Source organism: Amphiura filiformis, chromosome 12 (genome assembly GCF_039555335.1).
Source record: "Amphiura filiformis chromosome 12, Afil_fr2py, whole genome shotgun sequence".
Lineage (NCBI taxonomy): Eukaryota > Metazoa > Echinodermata > Ophiuroidea > Amphilepidida > Amphiuridae > Amphiura > Amphiura filiformis.
The window spans coordinates 17,032,184-17,058,157 of record NC_092639.1 but is presented as its reverse complement, the minus strand read 5'-3'; the positions used below and the strand labels follow the sequence as shown (position 1 = coordinate 17,058,157).

Here is a 25,974-nt window from a genome sequence, read left to right as displayed (position 1 = left end):
CCCTCCACAACATTTCAGGGCATATTTCAGGGTATGTCAATGTATGAAATAACAAAGGTCATTTAATGAACTTGACATTTACCATGATGAGTGGAATTCTAATTTTACTCTTTAGAATTTATTTCCATGTTATTACCCAGCAAATGACCCACCAAGGATTGAACTTTGTAACTGAAACTATGCAAATTCTGTCATCAAAACACCATACTCTTCTTTTTCAAATTACTAAGATTATTTAATAATCACATTTGGCACACCAATCCCGTAACTTACCATAGTTTTCAATGCTCTGTAGTACATACATATAGGTTCTGACACTCATCAGTAGCTCAGATGGTTTGGCAATTTCGTTGGTATCAGGGTTATGCATCATCATACCTACAAGGGCCCTGTAAATCAATTAAAATATCAGTAATACCATCACTGAGTATATTGATTGGCAATAAAATGTATTGGTTTTTTGACACTTCAAAAAATCACTGGCTGATTCACACTGGACTATTCCATTTAAAATCCACACTACCCCTTTGGAAGATTTTGCTTCAGTCCCCCACAGAGGGAGTATGAGTTTCAAATAGAATAGACAATTTGGTATCTTCCATTTGAAATACTCACTCCAGTTGTGTAAGATAAAGGTAAAGCCATAATACAGGGGGGGGGGGTATGGGTTTAAAATGATTAACCATTACCAATTACATTTGAAAAACATACTCCCCTGTGGAAGATATTTCCAAAATCTTCCACATGGGTAGTATGGATTTCAACTGGAATAGCCCAATTTGTACTTAGTGCCCTGTAATCTATAAGATGTAATCTTTAAGATTAAGATGAAACTGTTTATTGAGCAAGTTTTAGGCTTCTTAAATGAGGGTCGTGTGGTGCAGTAGCTAGCGCATTGGACTCATGATCACAAGGTTGTGCGTTCAAACCCCATCTCGGCCATTGCCTCTACTCAATAGACCCAAGATTAATCATTGCATCGTCCAAAAATGGACCATCAGGCTATGATGTTTCCAAACAGATGTAAAAATGTTTGAAAAGGAAATGAGCTTGTGTCATCTTAACGTGATATCGCCCCTATCAAGTTCCTTCGAGAGTTTCATGAAATATCTATTAGCTAACAAGTTGGGATACATTTCTTAAAAATGCATGACTTTTTTGCACGTTTTTAAACAAAAAGCGGTTTCAGTCAAACATCAATTGCAGATGGGTTCCACACAACAAATCCATTACAATTTAGATCTTCATTTAAATGTGAAAACTGTACTGTAACAAATAAGTGTCATATTTTGTAACTTTCAATTTACAAAACCAAAAGTTTGACTATGACCTGCAGTTTCTCATGTCAAGGCCAACATAATTCTGGTTTTGTAAGATGAAAGCTCCAAAATAAAATTATCTACAAACCTGATGAATCTCTTCACAAAAGTAAGTATCCAGTGGGTAGCAAGGGGGGCACGTGCCCTGAGCGCTACCTTAGTGGCCCAAATGACCAATTCAGCATCCATTATGGGCCCCTCCAAGCCCCCTCACCCTCTAAACCATACTTACTTGGCAAACCTGGCTTCCAGATGTTGTATGAGATACTCCCTTGGTGAGAACACATGATCCCATACCGCAATCTTGGGTGTGTAGTTGATGGATGTACACAACTCGGTTAGTGCAATGTGAAGCTTGTCGTGCCTACAGAGATGAAGAAATAGAGGGTATTCAATACGACGTCACTCATGACAGAATCATCCTCATTTAAATAAAATTCTGTTAGTCCTCATAAGGTACCATGGGGCAATTCGCATGATTATACCATAAAACAGGTGATAAGTAAGAATGGTTGTGGAATCGATCTAGAGACCTGTCCCTCTGTCATCTTAAGCTATCTCAGAACCAGGGTTCACAGTTTTTCGCGTTTTCGCGTCCAGGACACTTTTTGTACTCACTGGACCCGCAAAAAGTAAGATTACATAACCTGAATGGGTCCAGCAGGCTGTGCTTGGACCCGGAAAAAATCCCATCCGAGAAATTGGAAACATGGCAAATAGCATTGGCGACATTATTGTAACGTAATATTTGCACGATCCAAAGAAAAGTCCACCTCTTCTACAGTTCCCATTATATCACTAATCAAACATCTGTGCATGAAATAGCGATGAGTGAGCCCACACTGTGTATCATGTAGCAGCGATTTTAGTAATTGTATGTAATTTATGAATGAAAAATATGCTGTGAGCCGACTGAGCTGAGTCGGTGGTACATTTACAAAAACATGTTTTTGCGGTAGATATATTTTCAACTGAGCAAATATAGCAAAATAACAAATAATTTAGATGATTAAAGTAGTGCATATTATTTGATAGCAATTGTAGTTTTTATGAGAATAGTAGCCGATCGCGGTAAGTCATCTTTTATCCAATAATTCGGCTCGACTTGGATAGGTTTCGGGTGCCGAATTTGACATACTTCATGCGCGCCAGTACTGAGTGAAGATGGCATTTCCGGGTGTTCCGCCTTCCGTACATCGGATGCATAAGTGCAATTTGGACCCACAAAAATCAGCTTGGGACCCGCAAATTTCAACTAAATGGGATCTGAATGGGTCCAGCATAAAAAAGTGGACCCGGTTATTTGAGAGCAAACTGTGAACCCTGCTCAGAACTGCCCTCCAACATGGTTGCCATTTCAATTGTTACACCATTCTGGTTGGTTTATTGCATGCACTAGTCTAACTTAAATATGAGTTGCATAGAAAAAACAAATGCTTTGAGAATATGTATGTCTGTCCAATAGATAAAGTATCTTCACTATATAAGTTGACATAATAAAGATTCTCATAAGCTGATAATGTTAATAAAGACAATCATGCTGTGGTCTACTTTTTAGAGAAGAGCTATCCACCAGTCCAGGCCTCATTAGTTCCCTCTCCATTTCTTAAAAGTCTTGTTTGTTATATAAATCAGTTTTAGTGTTACATGATGCTTTTGCATGTATGCTTTTCAACAATAGAAATAAATTGGAATTGAACTGATAAATATGTTGATGGTAACAATGGGGACTTGTTGACTATCACATGTACTGAATACTGCATGATTTGAACCTTACATCTTAAAATCTTAAAACTGGAAACCCTACATATCCATACTAATAACTATACATCTCAACATCTCAAATTCAACATGTTTTCAATATTTTTACCAAATTTTCAGTCCCTCACAGCATGACTTGCTAATAACTTACGGAGTGAGTTTCTCTCTGGTCTTGCGGTAACTCTCAAATCCAGGCTTGGGTGGTTCCTGGAGTTGTTTGTCTTTCTTCTTATCCAATGGTATCTTCCTCCTTTGATGTTCAATCCTCACATACGTAGGTGCGGCATTCTTGGGCAAGAGCTATGGGCAAAGAAACGATGGAACATTGGGTAACTGTGCAAAAACTTGCTTGGCCAAAAGAAAGATTACTTACAAAAAATAATACACAAAACGATATATTTTGTGTGATAAACAATGCATTGCCTGTCCATGGTTGTTTGATGGGATCATTTATTAGTTTTTCAAACAAAACATCATGTACAACCAAATTTTATGCTTAAACAGCTAAAAGTGATATCATGCTAATGTATACAGATGCTTTTGAGTCATTCTCAACTTTCATTTCCCCTCTTTTACAAAATTATTCACTTTTATAGCATTTTTAAAGCTTTTTCAGTTATAAAATGTATATATTAATGACAAAATTGGTGGCGCTATTTAGTTACTGGAAATTACTCTTTCAAGCTTTTAATACAAATAATTCCTTTTATGGTTTGATAAAATATGTTTATAAAATTTCCTTGTTGCTTGTTTCACCTATTCCAGCTGTTTTAATGGCAGTATTAATCACCCAGCCCTTGCAAATACAGAAATATGATTTAGGATAAATAGTGCCATCTATAGTTTGCATTTAGTTAATAATGAAGTCAAATCTATATACATCAAACAACCGTGTGTCCATCATTGTCTGGGACACCCGTTAGTGCTGCCATCAATAGACAAAATCACATATCTTCTGGGAAAAATGGCGAAGATGCTATCCACAAACAATGCGTCGGTTGATTTTGTTACAAAATTGCAGTTTTTATTCATGTGGACAGAGCATAGAGTAATCAAGTACAGATAACAATCATTGTTGCCATATTCTATGCAGCTGCTTTCCCCTCAAATCTATGAAAGCTGATCATGTTCTTCTATTGAGCAGTCAAGTTAGCTCAATCGATAAGGCGTTCGACTATGGTGCGAGAGGTTGCGGGTTCGAACCCTGACGGTGCCTAGTTTGCTCTTGTGGAAAAATTGAGTTAGCTTGAATTCCCCTGGACAAGGAACTCACTGCTTATTGTCTCGTTGTAACCCGTACGAAACTCGGGGAGCTGATCCTGGTTGCGATGGTTATTTGTGGAATGCCTAGAGTGTGCGCTCTTGAAGCTGCAAAGTCCATGAGTTGTTGTTAAATGGTTTATGGAATGATGTGGGGCCGTAGTGGTCAGCGACCTGTAAAGTGTGCTGAGGCTTGTGGATCAACGTCTAAGCGTTGTGCCTGTGCGTAGCGCACTATAAATCACTACGCTTTTCTTTTTCTTTTTTATTGTATGCTCATCATAAATTATTATGGATGGTGTGTTTATACCACTGCAACAAAACACATTATACTATGGCTAGCTAGAAGTTGCATGGTTATGGATGCATTTCAGAGTATAGTCTTGAGCACCTATATCAGAAAATAAAGCTGCATAACTTTTGTTTTTATCGCACACCTATTAATTGGCACCAAATAGGTGCCACTATGATCGCTTTGGGGCCAAAATCTGAATAAAAGTTCAGGGTAAGGCCTAAAAAATATTGTTTGATTGGCGTAACCCGACCGACCCTAAAAATATGCCTGACCCTAGACTTTTTTCTTATTTTTTTTGCACAAAAATAGAAAAAACAAACAGAATAAGATACAATTTAAACAAGAGCACCAAGGGTGCTGTAGCTCAATTGTTATTTGAAATTTTAAAAATAAATATAATGTTCAGATATATGTATAACCGTTGAACATATCAAATTGGTTTTTTTTTAATACACTGGTATTTAATTGTGTTTATAACATTTCTTTATTTATTTATGTCAAGAACAGTGTTCGAAATAAGCACTTATCCTCTTGTCCAAAAATCACTGGGGACAACCATATTGAGCTATGTACTTATCCCCTGGACAACCACTATTATGTATATTTTACCTCCAAAAGTATGACACATTTTGGGGATAACCAAAATGTATTGAGGACAAGCAGAATTTATGCTTTAGTTATCCTCGGGATAACCTCCATATTTTCATTATTTCGGATACTGGTCAAGAATATTGCTAGTTGGTTTTATAAAAACGAGTTAACTCTCAACATTAACAATAAAACTAAATAATATAGTATTTGGTGCATCTCACATTCTTACCAAGTTCAACAATATGACATGCTTGATCATACAAATGAATCCAATTATCTTGGTGTTACATTAGATCCACTTCTCATGGTGGGGATGTGAAACAAAATTTTAATTTTATGTGGCATAATGTACATGTATATAAAGGTCATTTATGTGCAACAGGGCCCTCCACCTTTGTTCCATAACCATTAGGCCAAGGAAAGTCGATTTTGAGTTTCCGTCACCCACCCTCACTTCATTTTCTGACCCTCACTTGAATTCATTATTGTGATTTTCCAAAAAAATACCGATAAAAACTGGTTATATTTGCAAAAAAATTATGAATATCACTTTATTTTTTGTGGAAAAATCAAAACCAAAACATATATTTTGCTGTCAACCTTGCAGACTCTTTTTAATATACTTTTGAATCTCATTTGGGCTAAACATCCATCTTCAAGTGAGTGAGTGGCAAATAACAACACATTTTAAGTATGCGTGTTGGTCATATAATGAAAGGCAGAAAAATAATGAATAATGAAAAAGATACCTCACTTGTTTTCAGAAATTATGTGACAGGAAACTCAAAATTGATTGTTAGGGGCCTTAAGGTATAGGAAATTTTGTTTGCTATAGCCCCCAAATGAAATGTATTTAATTATGTTTGTACTCACTAAGGTAGCATTGTGTGTGAATTTTACAGCCGAACTAAGTGCTATTCTTTTTTATGGTCATTTTAGTGACTAAAATGGCCCAAAATGAGGGTTTTCAATATTGCTGTCCATTTCTAACCCCACAGACTTTACATGTAAAATAAAAAGGCCCATAAATATTGAATAGCAATTAGTTTGGATGTAAAATTCTCACAAAATGCTTTTGAGTGATTACAAAAATAATTAAATACTCTTAATTCAGGGGTTATGTGGAATTTTTTTCTTGTATCTCTTCATTTTCTTGTGCAATGACATATAGGTCCTTTCACAATAAAATGTCCATCTGAAACAAAGGTGGCCTTAGGAACAACAGCATAGCCAGCATTTTAGTGTGCGGGAGTAAAGCCAAACTCTGTCCCCATTTGTCAATTTTTGACCTTTTTCAGTCATTTTAATGACACTTTACTCCGATCCCCATCTCCATTTTCATCACTGGAAATTTCTGTGTTGGGGATGCAACTTTCCCCTAGCTCCCAATGCCACTGCTCAGGAGGGAGGCAAGGTGCTGAGGTTTTTCTGCATATAAATTGTTAATGAATAATAAATAAATGAATGGGCACCAAATATCTTCAGGTATAACTGACAGGAATATTAGCAGTAATAAATATTTGTCTTTAGGCATGTCCACACAGCTAAAGGAATTTTTGCTTGAGCAAAGCGGTTCTCGGACAAAAACTTGGGGGGAATCTACCATGTGAACGCTCTCAAGGATTCCAATTACTAAGTTTATCCCAAATTTATCTGTGTCTGTTAATTAGTTGAATAAATGTAGGCCTTCAAGACATCCTAATTGCACCTGCATTGCTGAAAAGCCACCCAATTTTTTCTTAACCATCTGTTTCTGTGGGACAGGAAATTGTTGAAAGTCTCAAGGAAAATCTTCAAAAGTTACCCATTTGGGCTACCGAACTATGAGTTTGGCAACCCTGATTACTTTGTCCTTGTCAAGCACTTGAACTAATTCTTAAACAAACACTCTACTGTTGACAATAGGTTTTTAGTGGTTTATGCATGTTTAAGAGCTTTAGAATTTTACAATCTCACAGAAAATAATTACTATGTAAAACTATCCTCACAAATATCTGAGAGGTCTCTGCAAAAATACACATGCTCCAAATCTAAACCTCCATAAAACACAATAACATCATTGGCAAAGCTAAAATGTAAACATGTAACAGATGACTTATATTGCTTATAACACCTAGGTTAAACCTGGTGTAGCATGTAAGAAATCTAGGAATGAGATTATTCTTGTGAAACTGCACAATTTGTTTGTGACAAATTGCTCGAAAAAGCACACTTCCTGTCCACTTTTTCCCAGCAAAATAAGTAACTTTCATGAACAAACTTGCAAAGATCGCCACCTCAAATTACCAGCTCCATTACTCAAACGATATAACAAGAGAAAGTAAAAAACATAGTGAAATTCGGATCATGCCTATAGTCTCAATTTGCCTTGCAAATTGAGCTAAAAAAAGGAACAAAAAAGTTCCAAGGTCTTTATCAGATGCAATTTACCACTTAAAATGTGTGTAAAAAAAAAAAAAAAAAATAAAGGAAGAGTTGTTGAATATCATATCTTATCATAGTCAAGTCATAGTCAAAAGTGGCAACTATAATGAAAAAAAAATAAAGGAAGAGTTGTTGAATATCATATCTTATCATAGTCAAGTCATAGTCAAAAGTGGCAACTATAATGAAAAAAATAAAGGAAGAGTTGTTGAATATCATATCTTATCATAGTCAAGTCATAGTCAAAAGTGGCAACTATAATGAAAAAAAAATAAAGGAAGAGTTGTTGAATATCATATCTTATCATAGTCAAGTCAGTCAAAAGTGGCGACTATAATGAAAAAAAACACACCAAAAGGCTGTAACTTACTTGGTCACTTTGGTTGCACTGTTCGGAGCAGATCTTGGTCACCACATCTTTGATCTCTTTGGCCAATCTGTCCAGGAAGGCATTGGTCACTGACAGACTTCTCTCTCCAATATGGTATCTCTATAATAAGAAATTGATTCAGACAAATGAAAATATAATAAAAAGTCATTTTGGTGAAAACAATTATCAGATATCAATTGACTTGTTGAATAATAAATTTCATGTACTGCATAAGTTGACATTTTTGAAGTGGTTTTATTTTGCATAGGTCTGACAGAGGCCCGCAAATTTAACACCATGGGAATTAATGTGCTAGATAATGAAGCTTAATTATTATGGACAAAAAACTTCTCAGAAGTTGGTCCATCTTTATGGAAAGATTTTCCAATTGAACTGAACAACTCTGAAAATGTTTCGTTTTATTTTTCTCCTTTTTGCACTTTGTTGGCTGAAATGGCAAATTCATTTTTTATTTCCCCCCACTTTTTTTTTATAGTGTTCTTACTAAAAACCTTGAAATTTTGGGAAAAAATTTGGAAAAAAAGTTACTTGATTCGATACTAGTATTGTTTAGGTATAAAACAATTAATATAATTTGTACTTTAATTGTGTAAATCAACCACAATTTTATGCTGTGTACTTTTGAGCACTCGAAAATGACATCTTAATAACTTTTTAATTCAAAATTAAGTTTAAAATTTTTTTTTTTTTTTTTTTTTAAAAAAACCTCATTGCGCATTTGTTTTTGAAACTGCCATGAGCTTTGAGACCACAGAGGAGTAAGATAAGACAGAGCGCATACCACCAGTCAAAGTCTCCGCCTCATCCGATAATGAGGGCCGATTGTTCCATGAAATGCGACAGGCGAGACTGCTACGCAATTACCACAGTATTTTCATGGTCTATCGCGTGTCGCGAAAAGCACGCAATGCAGCGCTGGCGTGATTGTTTGACACAACACGATCGAACAATCGGCCCTCATGAATATCACGAGAACTGGTACCATACAATACACGGGACTTTGACTGGTGGTGCAGCGCTCTGTCTTATCTTACTCCTCTGTGTTTGAGACATAAAATTTTTTTTTTAGCCTAAGTATCTGCACCCAAAAATACTGGCTTACACAGTATGTTTAAAAAAAATAATATTGCCTCCTGAATCACCAGCTGTTACACTTCATACATGCAAGTCTATTCCATGTTATGATTTTACCAAATGGGCCATTCCAGTTGAAATTCATACACCCCCTATGGAAGATATGATCTTAATCTCCCATACAGGGAGTGTAGATTTCAAATGGATTCAGTGTCGTCTGCTCCAAAATGGGCTATTCCAGTTGAAATCCATACACCCCCCTATGGAAGACATGACCTTAATTTTCCACACACTAGGAGGTTATATATTGGGCTATTCCATTTTATATCCATACACCCCCTATGGAAGACATGGCCTTAATCTCCCACACAGGGGGTGTAGATTTCTAATAGAATAACCCATTCAGGTAATCTTATTTGAAATTCTCACTCCCTGTGTGGAAGATTAAGGTCATGTCATCCATAGGGGGTGTAAGGGTCTCAACTGGAATAGCACAATTCATCTGCCTGCACTTATTTCCACGGTACAACTCCTCTTAGAAGTCAGAAAACTTACCATTAAAAAAAAATGAACTCTAAAAAAATATTTATGATTCAAGTAGATATTTAATTCTAATATTAAACTTTTATACTTTGATATTTCAATATTGCTGCATTAACTGCTTGTTTTCTACAACTATCACATCAATACAAAAAAAATCAAGTCCTATTTTCTATCACAAACTACTGCTTTTGTATCCAACAATAACAGCTTGGCTACTGCGATGACCAGCTACGTTGGCCACACAACGTTATAACCTCGACTACAGCTTTCTGTGACAAAAACATTGTATACTATCTGTACGATGACATCATGCATGCAAGCAAGAGAACAATGTGAAAACTTGACAACATAAAATATCATCATGCAATCCTGATAAGATGTAAGCAGTGGTGGTGGTGGTGCTACGTTTACCTGTGAACAAATGGTTAACATTAACCCAGGAAAGAATTTTGTAGTATCAATGAATTGGTATGACATTAAGGGCCTGTTTCTCAAACCTGGGCTAGTGGTCAGGCTTCGTAAGCCAGTAGGTTTGCTCTTACCAATGTGGATCCATTTGATTAATTTAGCTATCATTCAAATTCATTGAAGAACCAACATATATTCCTGTGCCAGATAGCAATATGCCTAATCCTTAGAAAACTGGGCCACGCTGGAATGTTAGTGACGACTAGCTAATGGCTACCGCAAACAATAGACCCTAACCTCACCGTCCTTAAATATAGCTGTAACTAAGTACTTGAATCTGTTTATTGTATGGCTAAAATAAAGTTTAATATGATGCAAATTGGGAGTGCTAGTATTATGAGTAATTGGGCTTAAGCCTGATTGCTTAGGAAGAATGACCACTAGCCATGCTTTGAGAAACTGGCCCTTAATGTCACACAACAAACCCTGTGCTCCGGATCCTTGATGGTTGAACATATTTGAGTGACACTATACTATATGTATTGTTACCTGGAACGTTCTACAATCTTCACAGATGGTGATGCTGTGGTAAAACGTTGTTATTATCCTGCTTATAGATAAGATAGTACAGCATCACCATCTGCTGAAGATGGTAGCTAGCGACAATATTCCAGATGAGCAAAAAATAGTGTTGACATTAAACTGACTTTATATAGAACTACTTACGAATATCCACTCATATATTGAACATATTTGAGTAATTTTGTGAATGACTCAATAATTTTCAAACATAACTTTAATTATAGATGTATAAGATCTCTCTTTTTCATGTCAAGAACACAAATGAAATGAAATAAAAAAAAAGTGAGCATGCTTTTTTTAAAATGGTATTGAAAGAAAAGCTAGGCAGTGATCAGCATTTATTGAAAGTTTGAAAAACAAATTTGAGTGAATGAATTTATTCATAACATTAATTGGTGAATAAAAGGATAGTTAATGTGCATCATGCATTGTGCATGTCAAATGATGTGCCAATATTTCATTCCTATATTTGATTTCAGAAGCTTAAAGATAGCAGGTAAAGGTAAAGGAGACGATCCTGGATAACAGTGATCGGAGTGCCCATCTCTCTTTCATTGGTGATTGGGCCAGACTCCTCCATGTAATGTTGCTATAGAGGGATCGCTACACCTCCTCTACAGCGAGTCTGTTACCTTCCCAGCATTTAAGAATGCCGGTACCCATTTAAACACCTGGGTGGAGAGGAGTAATCGAGATAAAGTGCCTTACTCTGGGGCACAACACGATGGCGTCGCCAGGCTCGAACCCGCAGCCTTTCGATTATGAGTCAGTGCCCGTTCCGCTAGGCCACCGTGCTCCCTTAAAGATAGCAAGTCCCTATCCTGAATTTGTTACAACATGGTTCACAATTCCAACATTACAGATTGGTTAATAACAGATCAATTTTTTAGAGATAAAAATTGTTATCAATTTTCCTAATCTTGAATTCGAGGGGTCAGAGCCAAAAGGCCCTAAGTGCATTTTCGACCAAAACGAGAATTTGGTACCAAAGAATTCATACAACACTGGGCACTATAATTGTATAGCCATTATGAAGCTATAGCCACAGAAATTTTTATCAGCAAAAATGTAAAGCCCTAAGTGTATCACTAACGCATGAAGGCCAGCACAAAAACACCTGTATCATTAAATGGTGTTTTTGTACTTAGGGCCTTTTGGCTCTGATCCCTCGACATGTATCTCACATGTCCAATAATACAGTTTACACAGTACAAGCCAACATTCCTACATACACTTTATCACTAATTTAGAGATGCATGGGTACAGTGTACAGACCCACCCCTGTGCACCCCCACACCCACCCACACAGTATCTACGAAATCATAAATTGCAATCATTAAACAATATTTCATATGAAGTCATTTATCTAGTCATGTTAATAGGAGTGCCAGAAGTAACAAGTTGTACATTATGATCACAAGGAGGAATACCAACTAATATTACATCATGCTATCATTAAGTGTGATATTTAACAATCGTCATTGGGCAGGAAAAACCTCCTATGTGCTTGTGGCCCCTGAACATGTTTAAAACAAAACTGCCGACAGGTTACATGGGCAGTTTTGCTCTAAACATGTTCAGGGGCCAATGACACATAGGAGGTTTTTCCTGCCCAACGACGCAATATAAAATTGCACTTCATGCAAATAGGTTAGTAGGTGAAGTTCTTATCATGAGGTGTGGTAATACTGATCAGTTCCTCCATTGACAAGGACTGATTAGTATCATGTTTTAAATCTTTGACAGCAAATGATGAATCATTATCTCAAATCTGCAATTTGAGTTGCTAATGGGTTACCACTGACCTGGAATTTTACAATTATTCCATTTTCCTAACACAAGAACAAAAATAAGTTGGGATAAAAACAAAAAACCTCACATTGCATGAGATCTAGAATATTTGGAATCATTTATTGTAGTAGTCTTTGGTTATTTTAATCACTCTGTTTGGCATTAGCTTTAACACATTAAACAACTGACCTGAAATGACAATTTTCCGTCCAGATCATAATTCTGTCTTTTCCAAAGTCTTAACAGTTTAAACAACACCCATTTACAGATTTGGAGGTAATGGTTGACTTCAACAATGCCACAGCAAAGACTCCATTTTTCAGTTGAAAGATTCCAGTTGAAAAGTATACATCCCCTATGGAAGACATGACCTTAATATCCCTCACAGGGAGTGTAGATTTCAAATGGAGTCACCCATTCAGGTAATCCCATTTGAAAGTCACACTCCCTGTGTGGAAGATTAAGGGGACTCGATCTTTTGTGCGTAATTATAGAGGGCCAGGAGATTCACTCTGTCATTAAAAAAATTATTTGAAGAAATCAAAGAGCCCTAGGAATAAAAACTGGGGTGTAATTCACGCCAGATACAATTTCTTTATACGACAAAAATTTATTTTTGTAGTCGATCAAAAACAAACGCTTTTATATCAATTTTAAATTTAGCCTGAATCCGTAAATATGGTACCTCTCGCCCTTTTTTAGGTCAAGGCTATTTTTACCATTATGCAGCGAACCATTGTTGAAGCTATTTCACATACATGTTTACAAAACATTCTAGAGAAAGAATGAGGATATATAGTGTTGAAATATCTTTTGTTGATTTCGAATGATAATGTCATGAAGTCGTAAATTTTAAGGTCAAATTCCTAAAACAAAACATTGCGACGCAGATAATTCCCGACTTTACGCAATTTCATCATCACATCAGTGTCTTTATTATTTGTTTGAAACCTTTCCCAAGCGTTAGTGCTATTTATGCATAAACGGCTAATCTATCTTTACAAAACGCTTCTTTTTAGTAAACAAAAGGCTAAAGATGGCATTATGAGATTTATCTTTTATCATTACACTCATCCGCTCAACTGCCACGGTGGCGGCGGTAAAGCGCTAGACGCGTGTCGAAGGAAGTTTAGAATCGATGGTTCGAGTCCCAACGAAGCCTGTGGAAACTATTTTTTCTTCAAAATTCATGATCGCATTCCGAAATGAGTCACTTGTCGGTAAATCATGTATCGTATCCTTAAGGTCATGTCTTCCATACGGGTGTAAGGATTTCAACTGGAATAGCCCTATACTGAAGTGGTTAGTGTGGATGTTGATGAAATCAATTTGACAGACCACTGCATGGCAGCTTAATTTAAAAGTGACAGCTTTGTTCAAAGTGATAGCATCATTCGAAAGTGGGACAATCCAGTTTAACATTGAATTGGGAGCAATGACTGCCACACAACGGAAAGCAAATTCGGCATCGGGTAGATTGACAGATGTTGATGACTTATTTGATAAAACTGAAATACTTTTTAAGAAGAATATTTCAATGAAAGTTCCAATTCAATGGATGATTTGGAATGAAGAAACAAAATCAAATAGATAAAAGCATCTGGTGTTGCCATTGAAATTTACGCAATTAATTCATAATAATATGATTATTGAATAGCAAGTGAATTATCAAGTGATAAAGGACCTTGATAAAGGACCATTGGTCCGAAACGTCGTGTGTTTATATTAAACCATTGTGTGTTTTATACAACAAACTGGTACTGTTTTTACTTAGGGAGTACAGCTTTTAAGGTCTACTGAGCTCAGCCATGCTTTGCTGTCTTCGGTTACACATTGTATCGAAGAGGTACCTGGCTTTATCAAAGCCCAAACCCATAAAAGCCTGTAGCAAACTCTTGTCAGGCTCCACTCAATTGTACACACCGCTCCGATATCACACGTTGACCAAATATCGATCGAATCTATTTTACGACCATGCTTGAATTAACGACCCCTTGAAACCTAATTACACCACTATATGTAAACATTTTGTTGAAGTTCCAGACTTTCTATTGACCGCAGACACGCCCCCAGACATGCTTATTTAATGACCACTCGAGTAGTTGGTTGTTATGTACTCACTGAACACAAAGGAAATTGATTATGGTTTTACCAACGACCGTGTTTATAATCCTGTTGCTTTGCTGACTGCTCCGATAGATATCAGCAAACTTGTATACTGTTCCTATCGAACGCTCTGGCATACATTTGTACATGAACCATTATCGAAGACAGCAAAGCATGGCTGAGCTCAGTAGACCTTAAAAGCTGTACTCCCTTACTATCTACGACTCTACAATTTTAATTGGCCATTATTTCAGGTAGGACTATTGTAATCTTCAGCATCAGAAAAGTAACAACTTAATGGCCATGAAGTGGTATGCATGGGCAAACTTTGAAAGGAGACAAAATACCACAAACCCCCTGATGCCACCGCATCATGTGTAGTAAACATAGCGACAAACACCGTGCCAAGCGCTACTGTACGTAGACCAAGCAGCTAGCTGTAAAATGGTAATCAATTATCAGATTCGGAAATGAAATTTATTTACGGAGAACTGCAACGTCACACATGCTGAAGCAGCACGGTATGCATAAAAGCTTGGAAGAGCTAGGAGAAAAACAGTAGACAATGTGTTCCAGATGTATAAACAGGGCAGGCTAAACATGGTTTATCCAGTGAAGCAACAAGACGTTTATATAGACCACTTGACATCATTGTTTATCAACAAAGGCGAGGGACTGGTCTATCGATATGCTTGAACGAACCGCTACACTGTTCAATGGCTTTCTTGTACTACATGAAATGTGGTGGGCGATTTAAAATGCACGTGCCCTGAGCAAACTACGATGCGTACGCACACTGCAGGGCAAAGAACAATGGATATTGCCATAATTTGTGCGCATACTGCCGGGCAATGACGTCACATGTCAAGTGGTCTATACATAGATCAGAAGCCACAGATGGACAGTGCCCAGTGTGACAGGGAAAACAGACATGTATGTACACAAGTGGTTTATACACGCATGCGCACACACAGAGGCAGGTAGGTTTCATATGGAGAATCCAAGCAGTTTCCTTCTATCTTACCCTGTCCAGAAAGTATTGATTTGTTTCTCGTTGGTTTCGAGGGCTTATCTGCGGGTGCAAAGGTTAGTAAAATGAAATAGGAAGCACTGCAAAGTTAGGAACGAACAAAACTGCATAGTTTGTGTACAGACGGATGGGTTATAAGAAGCAAGTGGTGTGTACTAAAACAAAGTTAACCCCCTGAGCACTACCTGCCGATGTAACATTGCCTCTGATTGGTCAATTACATGATATTTTCACTTAAATCACCAATCAGAATGGAGCTTTGCAAATAATTCACCCCAATTTTTTTGTGTGGTGAAATTATTCTAACAATGTTGCTGATTGGGCCAATTGATAATGAAAACTTCTTTTTGGCCAATCAGCAGGTAGTTCTCATGGGGTTAATTGTATCAATCAGGCGAGACAAAAAATGATGGCAGTTACGGTGCAAATCGACTGCTCAGTGCCAGTAGTGGGTAAGTGCAATAGCTGCCCTGTGAACATTTGACAATTATTTACACACAGTATATTGTACTCATCTACAAATGGCAGCTATTGCACTTACCCACTTCTGGCGCTGAGCAGTCAAAATGTTGTGATGGATTAATATAAACAGAATTTAAAATTGAAAACTTTTTCTTAGAGTTGACCATTTTTTATTTTGTCAAATGCCCAAATTATATGTGTAACAGAAAATTAGATTACAATTGTTTCAATATAACATTAATATAGGGTAACATTGCTCAACTAGGACAGTAGAATTCCAGGTTCAAAAGACAAATCAATCGATCGATCGATCAATTTGATCGATCAATCAATCAATCATTCTCATTTGTTTCAATATAACATTAATATAGGGTAACATTGCTCAACTAGGACAGTAGAGTTTCAGGTTCAAAAGACAAATCAAACGATCGATCGATCAATTCGATCGATCAATCAATCAATCAATCAATCACTCAATCAATCATTCTCATTTGTTTCAATATAACATTAATATAGGGTAACATTGCTCAACTAGGACAGTAGAGTTTCAGGTTCAAAAGACAAATCAAACGATCGATAGATCAATCGATCGATCAATCAATCAATCAATCAATCAATCAATCAATCAATCAATCAATCAATCAATCATTATATCCAATGAGATGCTGATATTTCTGATTTTACTCGAAGAACCACTCAAGATCCCATTTCCGTCTATTTAGACAGCATCAGACAAAATCTATTGTATATAGGTAATTTATGAAATGATTCCAGTCGAAAAGATTGGAAATATGACAGTATAATCACTAATAAAAATGGAATTCCACTTTTTAGGCAAGAAATCATGACTCAACAGTTTTAAAATTTTACTTTTGAGAGATTCATAATAGTCTTGATGGTAACATAATTTGCAATGTCAGTAAACAATATCCCCGGCCACATTGACAGCAGCGTTTCATGACTCGGCTCCCCAGCAAAGATCTTGGTCAATGGCATCGCCATCCATCATAGGGACTGCATGGATAGGTCAGATGGTAGAGCACTGGTCTCGCAAAACCAGAGGTAGCCATTTCATATCCCGCTTCCGCCACATTTTCTTTGCTACCCTTCTTCATAATTTCCAACAATTACAATTCCTGTTAAAAATTATTCTTTTATTCCCAGAAAGGAAAGACAATTTCTGGGTATATTTTAGGCTATTATGATAGTATGAGTTAGTACATGAATTAGCAATGGAATCATACAGCAAGCTGTGAAAGCAAGACAGGTTAAGTGTCATAATCTAACAGTGAATGAATAATTAAACAAATGCTGTGTTGTGTACCTAGTGTTACATTTACTATTTTTTAAGCTTATGCACTATTCCAATCTTATGCAATTGCATTGTTCACCATCAGATAATATTAGTTACCTCCTGCTTGTTCATGAAATATAGGAAAATATCTTCAGTCTGGGATCGAATACCGCACCACTCACAGATATTTTCCCGTATTTTGTGATAACAAACAGGGAGTAACATATTTTTCCTTTATAGTTTTTAGCTAATTGTCCCCTTTAAAAAACAATTGACCTTTTCTGTATTCTATAAGCCTTTGCGAGTACACCCAAGATGTCGTCATTTGACGTCACACTGATCTGCGCTGATGTGCACATCGTTTATCGAACATCGTTACTGCGCATTGCAAGTTAGCGTGACATCAAATGACGATATCTCAGGTGTACTTGCAAAGGCTTATGGGATTTACCGAAAAGGTCAATTCACAATTATTACTTTACAGCACAATGAAAGCAGTACATAGTGAAGTTGCTTTTTTACATACCACCCCATTTACACACACTCAAACAATCACCCCACACTCCCTTCACACATCACAATCATCATCTTCTTCGTCACACACATGTGACACCCAATCACACATCCCCACCCCAACACCCACACCTAGGGTTGTTTGTAGCTAGGATATTTTTAGTGCTGGGTGGCATTTGATAAAAATCTTCCATATTTGGAAATTTTTTTGCCAAAATGGACCAAATTCTTGACTGATTCAATAAAATGGTGCAATTTTGGCCTGAGTGGTGGGCTCCAAAACTAAGTTCTGTTGCCCACCACCGCCCACTGTAGCTACATCCCTGCACACACCCCCACAAACACACACACCACAGCATCCCAATTATCAAAAAAAAATTTGACATGTGAAATTTCGACCTTCACTCATAATTCCCAACAATTAAACCACCAGATGCACTTACCTCTTCTGGGCACAGCTCATGGGTGCAGTTGATAAAATGTGTGCAGATGAGTGGGAAGCAGATGGAGTACCTAGCCTGGGCGGGAAACGTCAGGCAAACCTCAAAGCTACGCTCAAAGAAACGACTGTTGTGACTGCAAAAGGGAAACAAATATGTATTGGTAGAGTTTAAACCGATACACACAACTAAAATTGTTCACTTGCGTGAGCTTTCGACACGACGACTCCGTGTCTTTTTCAAACTGATGGTGATTGGGTTATTGATCTGTATATGTTAGAGATGATATCAAGCAAAATTGCCCATTCATTGATAACAAATTCTCATATGAGAATAAATAGACACACATAAACCTAGCTGAATACTTGCCACAAGGGCATACCAATAAAACTCAATTGACAAATTATGTCAACTACTATGTTTTCAAAAATGGTGTCCATCAGACAACAAAATGTTGATGAAGTACCATATTCATTCCATTAACCACCCATGCCCTTATAGGAGCACATCCAGCAACTTTACAACAAGCAAAATGTGATATTATAACCACCCATCCACTACTGTCAAAATACTTCCATTAAGCTTACACCTAATAAAATTGAGCCTTAAAATATCAAAGATGTGCACTAACATTCAATTCAATAAAAATTTTAGGTATGCAATTATGACTTGCTCACAAAACCAAGATGGCCGCCATTGTCCTACGTGCAACTCGCTATGTTGCGACTTGTGATGTGAATGTGATTTCGTGCAACTCTCAATGTTGAGAATTGCATGTACGCCATGTAAAAGCTGTTTTAATTGGTTACTCAAATTATCATATAATGTAATTCACCAATCATGGGGGCTGTAAGAAAGGCAGTAGTGCCCTGAATGCAATACGTATCGGAGTTAAAAAAATAGACCACCTACCAAAAGATGCTAAGATCCGACGTTTCATTGATGATCTCATCCAAAGAATCTACCATGATGGTGTGGAATATGATGGTATTCATAGTCCTGGCTAATTCTGCATTATCAGATAATGCTAAGACAGCTTTGCTGGTGCTAGTGTAAGCCTGCAGACGGAACCAGTCCAATCGGAAGCCGGTGAAATCGAAAACCTGGCCGTTTTCTACTGCCATGCAGGTGAGGGAAAAGAATGGTGGTGAAGGAAAAGAATTAAGATTACATGATACAACAATCTGGTTCTACTTTTATCAGAGGAGAGAGAAAACAGAGAGCGTACTACCAGTCAAAATCCCCATGCATTGTATACGATGAGTTCTTGCATATTCATGAGGGCCGATTGTTTGATCGTGACGTGTCAAACAACCACGCCAGCGCTGCGTGCCTTCGCGTATACGCGATAGAGCGTTGCATGCTTTCGCGATTACGCGATAAACCATGAAAATACGCGGTAATTGCGTAGCAGTCTCGCCTGTCGCATTTCATGGAACAATCGGCCCTCATTATCAGATGATGCGGAGACTTTGACTGGTGGTGCGGGCTCTGTTTTCTCTCTCCTCTGTGACTTTTATACTTCAACGCAAGATGGAACATTTTTCAAATCATTATATAACCAGTTGGGTGTGTGTAAAACTATGCATTCGTCCACTACGATATGCACTGTATTCTGCAGCAATTGGCTCTCCTCAGAGATTTTCCACATAAGTGCTTAGCTTTGTTCCAAACTATATTTGTTGCAACCGGCAAAATACATGCAAAACGTCCAACTATATTACTACCCCTTATGACTTTACAGTATCATAATTTCTGTTTGATTGAAAATAGAGCTACCTCTGGACAGTGAACTTGATGCTAATTGTCCCGATCTACCAGTATGAAACTTGGCGAGCTGATCCTGAGAGCCAACTTGGGTAAGAAGAGATATTTGCCTCAAGCGTACTAGCAAAGACACACACTTACGGAGCAAGCACAGCTTTTGAGAATTGACCAATCACACTTGGAATAAAGTTGACGCTACGCAAGGTCGAGGTTCCATCGCACGATTGTGTTATTCCACGAAAAAGGTATGGCTCTCATGATCGAGAATTTATTATTTTGACTATAGCTGCGATGGTTATATTTAGGTTGATCAGGGTTCTGTGCTTGTGTAAAGCTGCATCTCTGTTTGTTGCTTTATGGTTTATATGGTGTGCATTGGGTCACACTGGTCAGCCAATTCCTGTCAAGTGTGCCGAGGCTTGTGGGTTTATGCCTGTGCATAGCACACTATAAAATAACTGTGCTTTTTTTCCCGTTCTGTTAGGTCATTTTCCTTACCTTGCTTAATGCTGAGTGATTCCATGGTTTGCACAAAAGACGACAGGATAACAGACTCGTCTTCTGGGCACATTGTCAAATTCTGTCAAAGAAACAAGTAGAGCAAACAAGAATATTACCATTTTACCAAGTTATTTGAGGAAATGCAAATACTTCTTCTTGCATGTGATATTTAGATCTCAGGATGCTTCCTGAACAGCCAGTCACTTGTTCCTGCATCAACTTTAGTTAGACCAGAGGGGTGCATTCAGAGAAGATATGATCAGCTGTCTGGTATTCTGCTTCACACTCACAACCTTGGCGGCCAGAGAGACCCCATATCCACATGTTAGCCTTTTCATGTTTAACCCCTGTGCGAAGGCGATAAGTGAACCACTAATACATGTATAATCATTATGTTGAAATATGTTTAAATTAGGCATTGAAATTTTGTCCATTCAGTAGTGCTTCTAACAGACTTGACCTTAATACATGATAGGGACAACTAACTCTTAACAATATAATGGTGATAAGAAAGAAAACAAATATTTTAAAAATGCTTTCTTATAGCTGTGAAAAGCAAGAAAAAGCAGTAAACAGCAAAATATATTGCAAGAACAGCCTGAATACACTCTTTTTTACACATCGTAAATGTCATGACATAACAGCATGTCTAAGTGACCCCAGACATATATACAAAATGTATAATAATCAAAGGCAGAATTATATTAAGACTAGTTTGCATCTGCCGTCACTGCCAATCAAACTCCCCACAACCCTTGTTTGGTTAGTAGCGCGTAAAAGGAAGGTTGATTCATCTGGTGTCCATCGGAGAAAAAAGAATTGCAAAAAATGGTGAAAAATTACAGTACTTTTACAAGCCAAAAAGCAACTTTGTGGACATGTGAATTCAGAAAAGAAAGTTTCCTATTACTACAACCTAACTTATGAGAGAGTCAGTTTGGATGTTCAAAGGTGCAAAATTAACCATAAGGTGCACCGTTTTACCACTGTGTTCAGAAACTCAATCATTACGACAATCGTTAACAAACCGTGCCTGAGCTTGACTGAGTTTAATTCTCTCTCTGATTCAGAGCTGCCAACAATGGAATATGTACAGGCATGAGACTGCACTTTCCTAAAAAAAACTGAAAAAACTGAAAATGCGCGTGAAATTGGGCAAACAGTACCAAAAACAGGCTGAAATTAAATAAAGTTGCTGAAATTTTGACTAAAAAAAAACTGAATTCAGTTTTTAAACTGAAAATTCTCATGCCTGTATGTAAATGCAGAAGATTACTGCGAAGTGTAAAACAAGCTTAGGATGTAGCACCTTGCATGGGATCAGGGCTCCCGAAAGCTCCTGGATGTTAGCTTTTTGAAGACCTTTAAAATGTCTTTGCAAGGCTACTCAACCCTTTTTTTTGCAAAAGGACAGGACAGTGGGCGTATAATTGATTTTGTTTTGATTTTTTAGCCAGATGGCTGTAAATGCAGAAGATTTAGCCACATGGCTGCAAATGCAGAAGATTTAATATGTTTTGCAAAAGACAGAAGATTGTCAGCAAATGAGGAAGTCTTCTGCAGGATCAAGAAGGGTTGGCAGCTTTGCTGATTATACTTTTTGATACCTACTTACCTTAACAATGTTGTTGAGCACAATAGCATCATACCCATTGAGGTACTGGATGTAATACTGCTGCAACACTTGGTAGTACTTCTTTACCAATGCTGTTGTCAAATAAAACCAAAGACATGGTTACAAAGTAGTACATATTTCACTTAAAAACTATTAAAAAGGTCTGTACCGCTATGATTGACCTGATTTGGACACTAGCCAGTCAGGATGGTACCGTATTCATTCCAATAAGCGCCCATGCCCTAATAAGCGCCCACCCAGGGTATTTTAAATTTGCTAGGGTACCATTAATGTTGAAGTGACAGATGGACGTGAATACAGTGAAATAGCCAGAGGACAAGTCCTGTGTAAACTTGCAAAACAATTTCTGCATCAGAAAAGCTACTAGAACATCTCTGGACCCTGTTATAACATACGTAAATTTGTCCCTAATAAACGTCACTTACGAAAAAATTAGGCAAATCAGGTAAAAAAATAAGCGCCTACTCAAAATGACTTTGTTAAGCGCCCTAGGCGCTTATTAGAATGAATACGGTAATTCTAAAAACTCACTAGCCTCATTACAGAAATGAATGGCCTACCACCTGGATTCCACAAACTGATGCTATGTGTCAGACGGGTGGACAAGGGGTACAGATCCAGGATTCCCTCGTCCTTGAATGACATTAGGGGTGAGGGTTGGGATAGTGGAGCAGCTTAACTTGGCTGATAATCATAATCCACCAATGGCACCAAACAGTAAAGTAACCTTTCTGGTAAATGGGTAGGTGTTAAAGGTGGGTTGTCAGAATGAATTTTTCACATTGTGTTTTCTATCTTAAAGTGAGGCCTACCATAAGAAGCTAAAACGTGTATAACAATGCTCTACAGGATAAAACTTACTTTTGGAAGTGGGTCCTAGTTTTTACCATGTTTTTGTTGTGGGTCCTAGTTTTTACCATGTTTTTGCTGTGGGTCCTTGTTTTTACCATGTGTTTGTTGTGGGTCCTTGTTTTTACCATGTTTTTGTTCTGACCATCTATATGAAACATCTCTCTGGAGTTAAATGTTCTTCCCGATACCAAATTCTCAGTCTTTACAAGGTAAAGGGGGGGGAGGGGTGGTGGCTGTCGATCTAGTCACACACCTCACACCTATACAACCCTGATTGTCTTTTCATGAGGATTATTGTATTACTGCATTGATACTTGGTCATAAAAATTTTTAATTAAAAAAAAAAAAAAGCAAGAGAGAAAGAGAGAGCTAAGACCAACAGAACATGAACATACAATAGAAGCGGAGGTCAGGCAAACATTTTGATCGGCTAAGCCATAATCGGAGATACAGCTGTTTTCTACCTACTACAATCACGTACAAATGGGAGAAAATTGAATGCAATCATTCTTCTGACAGTTCACAGAATGGTATTTTCTAAATACAAATCATTCATCTAGCACTAACAATGTATAACACCTGGATTTATACCAAAACTGTATAAAAAAATCATTCCATAGAAATCATTCATCAAGAAAAACCTCTGATAATAGAGGCCGTCAGCCTTTCGCCATCTTGTGGGTACAAATGCTACGCGTGTTCATGCGTCGGACACTACGCGCAGGGTGCAGCTTGCCACGCGCAGCTGCCAGCTGTTATCACGCATGGAGATCGAACGACCATCGCAACGTGTACCCACAAGATGGCGGCATATGACGTCACGCTGACGGCCTCTATTAGTGGATGGTATACGGATATGGTCCTGTGTCACAACCTGGGGTACCTTTGTGTTACATAGTAAAAATATGAAATGTTTCAAACATTTTACCTGTACACGTCTCATTTGAAGTGGTTCATCCTCCTGAGCATTTTGACACATTTTTTATGGAAATCGGTTAAAAAATGAGAGAGTGCGGGCAAAAACAATCACAAAGTAGGTGGGATTTAACCCCACCTCTTTTTTCCACATTTACAATCATTCTGAGCAAGTATTTGTCTTTTAAATGACCTTCTGTATTTATTTACTTTGTATAGATGTCTGGGAGTTCATTTAGACATTTTTTTACTAGATTCAAATTTTTAATGGGGGTTTTAGATCAAATTTACGATACGAATCCCTCCTCCTAATCCTCCTCCTCCTAATCCTCAACCACCCGTGGCACATTTCATGCCAAATGTCAAAAGAAAATAATTAAAAATGATTTTAAAACAGGATGAAAACATGAGTAATATAGAATAAATTAGCCTCAATTTAAGACCTAATTGAATCTTCTAAGTGATGGAATACTCAAGCGACACTGTTTTGAAGTCCAAGCTGCACATCAATATGTAACAAAACCACCTTTTTGGGTACCCCAGTATATGACACAGGATCATATGTGACCTCCACACACAGAATGAGCATCAAGTTGCCACGGCACTATAGAAGATACAGTCCATTAATCATGACAAAATTCAGAAGAAAACAAAAGAAATTCTGAATGAAATATTGATTTTTATAGACCAAAGCAAGGAGCCATCCTAACATATTTGGCATGATTTTAAAGGGAATAAAATAAGGATTTCAAATCCTAAATATCTCAGAAAGTTCTTTTGTCAACTTTAAAGCTCATTTTGTGAGAGCAAGACACATAATAAACTGAGCTCAAAAAGAAACTTATATTTTTTACAACTTGTGAATCACAAGGTCATATCTTAAAATACTGTCAATCAAAATGAACCAAAATTACACACAGGATTACCTTAATACTCTACTCAAAACACATGTCAGTAACCAAGCAGTTGTCCAACTGACACAACAGCAAAATGCACTGTCATGCATGGGACAGCTTCCTGGACTTCCTTCACTTTCACAGCCCAACATTTGGCACCCAGGACAAAAAATCTGTGAGAATGCACACAAGATCCTTGCACAGATGATAAAAGCGGTGCTGCTTTCTGCTTTTCATACACTTTTTTCATGAAACAGGGCTGGGCTGTGAATGTGGTCCAGGAAGCTGTCCCATGTCAGTGCATTTTGCTGTTGTGTCAATTGGATAACTGCTTGGTTACTGACATGTGTTAAGAGTAGAGTATTGAAGTAAATCTGTGTGTAATTTTGGTTCAATTTGATGGCCAGGATTTCAAGTTATGACCTTGTGAAAAATTATAAGTTTCTTTTTGAGCTCAGTTTATATACATATATTAGTAAACGCAATCGGATAGAAGGTACATATTAACTTTGATATACATTCATACACTCCTATATCAAAGCAGCCAATCAGAAATGCGGTTAGAAAAGTACGCACAGTGCATTGATTGTGTATAATATGCACTCCACGTACTACACGCAGTTCTTACGCACACGTTCGCGTCACATAGGCTCAATTCATTTATCGGGCGGGTTGATGCATTTATATTCGTTTCTATTTTCCAACATTTTTAGTGATAAGTTTGTTATAAAAACAGCAAAATTCATGTGTTTTTTCTTCTTTTGTATGGAATAAGTTCATGAATGTGTATTACTTGTTGAGAGAGAAATTGGACAAAATAATGCACTTGCGCTGATCATGATGCGTCTAATGCACTCCCCCCCCCTCCCCCCTTCGGATGTGTACCATGAGAAAATTGCTTCCATAGCTCCATATACCAAGACCAAACTCAAGATGGATATTAAAAATTTTTTGATATCAAGTGTTAAGGTGGTACTACACCCCTCGATAAATTTGTGACTATTTTTGCATTTTTCTCAAAAACTAATTATACACTGGTAACAAAAGTTATGTATATCATAGGGGCAAGGAATCCAATTACTACACCGGAATTTCAGTGACCCAAGACAAGCGGTTTGTCATT

General features: G+C 37.4%; 1 protein-coding gene across 3 annotated transcripts in view; it reads right to left on the bottom strand.

Annotated features, from left to right (window-relative positions):
• Positions 1-25,974, bottom strand: part of LOC140165879 (nck-associated protein 1-like) — a 64,588-nt gene that overhangs the window by 15,008 nt on the left and 23,606 nt on the right. The window contains exons 13-21 of one of the 3 annotated variants that reach the window (XM_072189218.1): positions 22,168-22,259; positions 20,550-20,631; positions 19,197-19,401; positions 18,288-18,420; positions 15,570-15,617; positions 8,021-8,140; positions 3,232-3,380; positions 1,552-1,683; positions 274-389 (exon numbers count right to left, since the gene is read on the bottom strand). In XM_072189218.1, the coding sequence (XP_072045319.1) occupies positions 274-389; positions 1,552-1,683; positions 3,232-3,380; positions 8,021-8,140; positions 15,570-15,617; positions 18,288-18,420; positions 19,197-19,401; positions 20,550-20,631; positions 22,168-22,259 (1,077 nt within the window). The remainder of the gene's footprint in view (positions 1-273; positions 390-1,551; positions 1,684-3,231; positions 3,381-8,020; positions 8,141-15,569; positions 15,618-18,287; positions 18,421-19,196; positions 19,402-20,549; positions 20,632-22,167; positions 22,260-25,974) is intronic. The other 2 variants (XM_072189220.1, XM_072189221.1) reach the window with 2 other exon arrangements.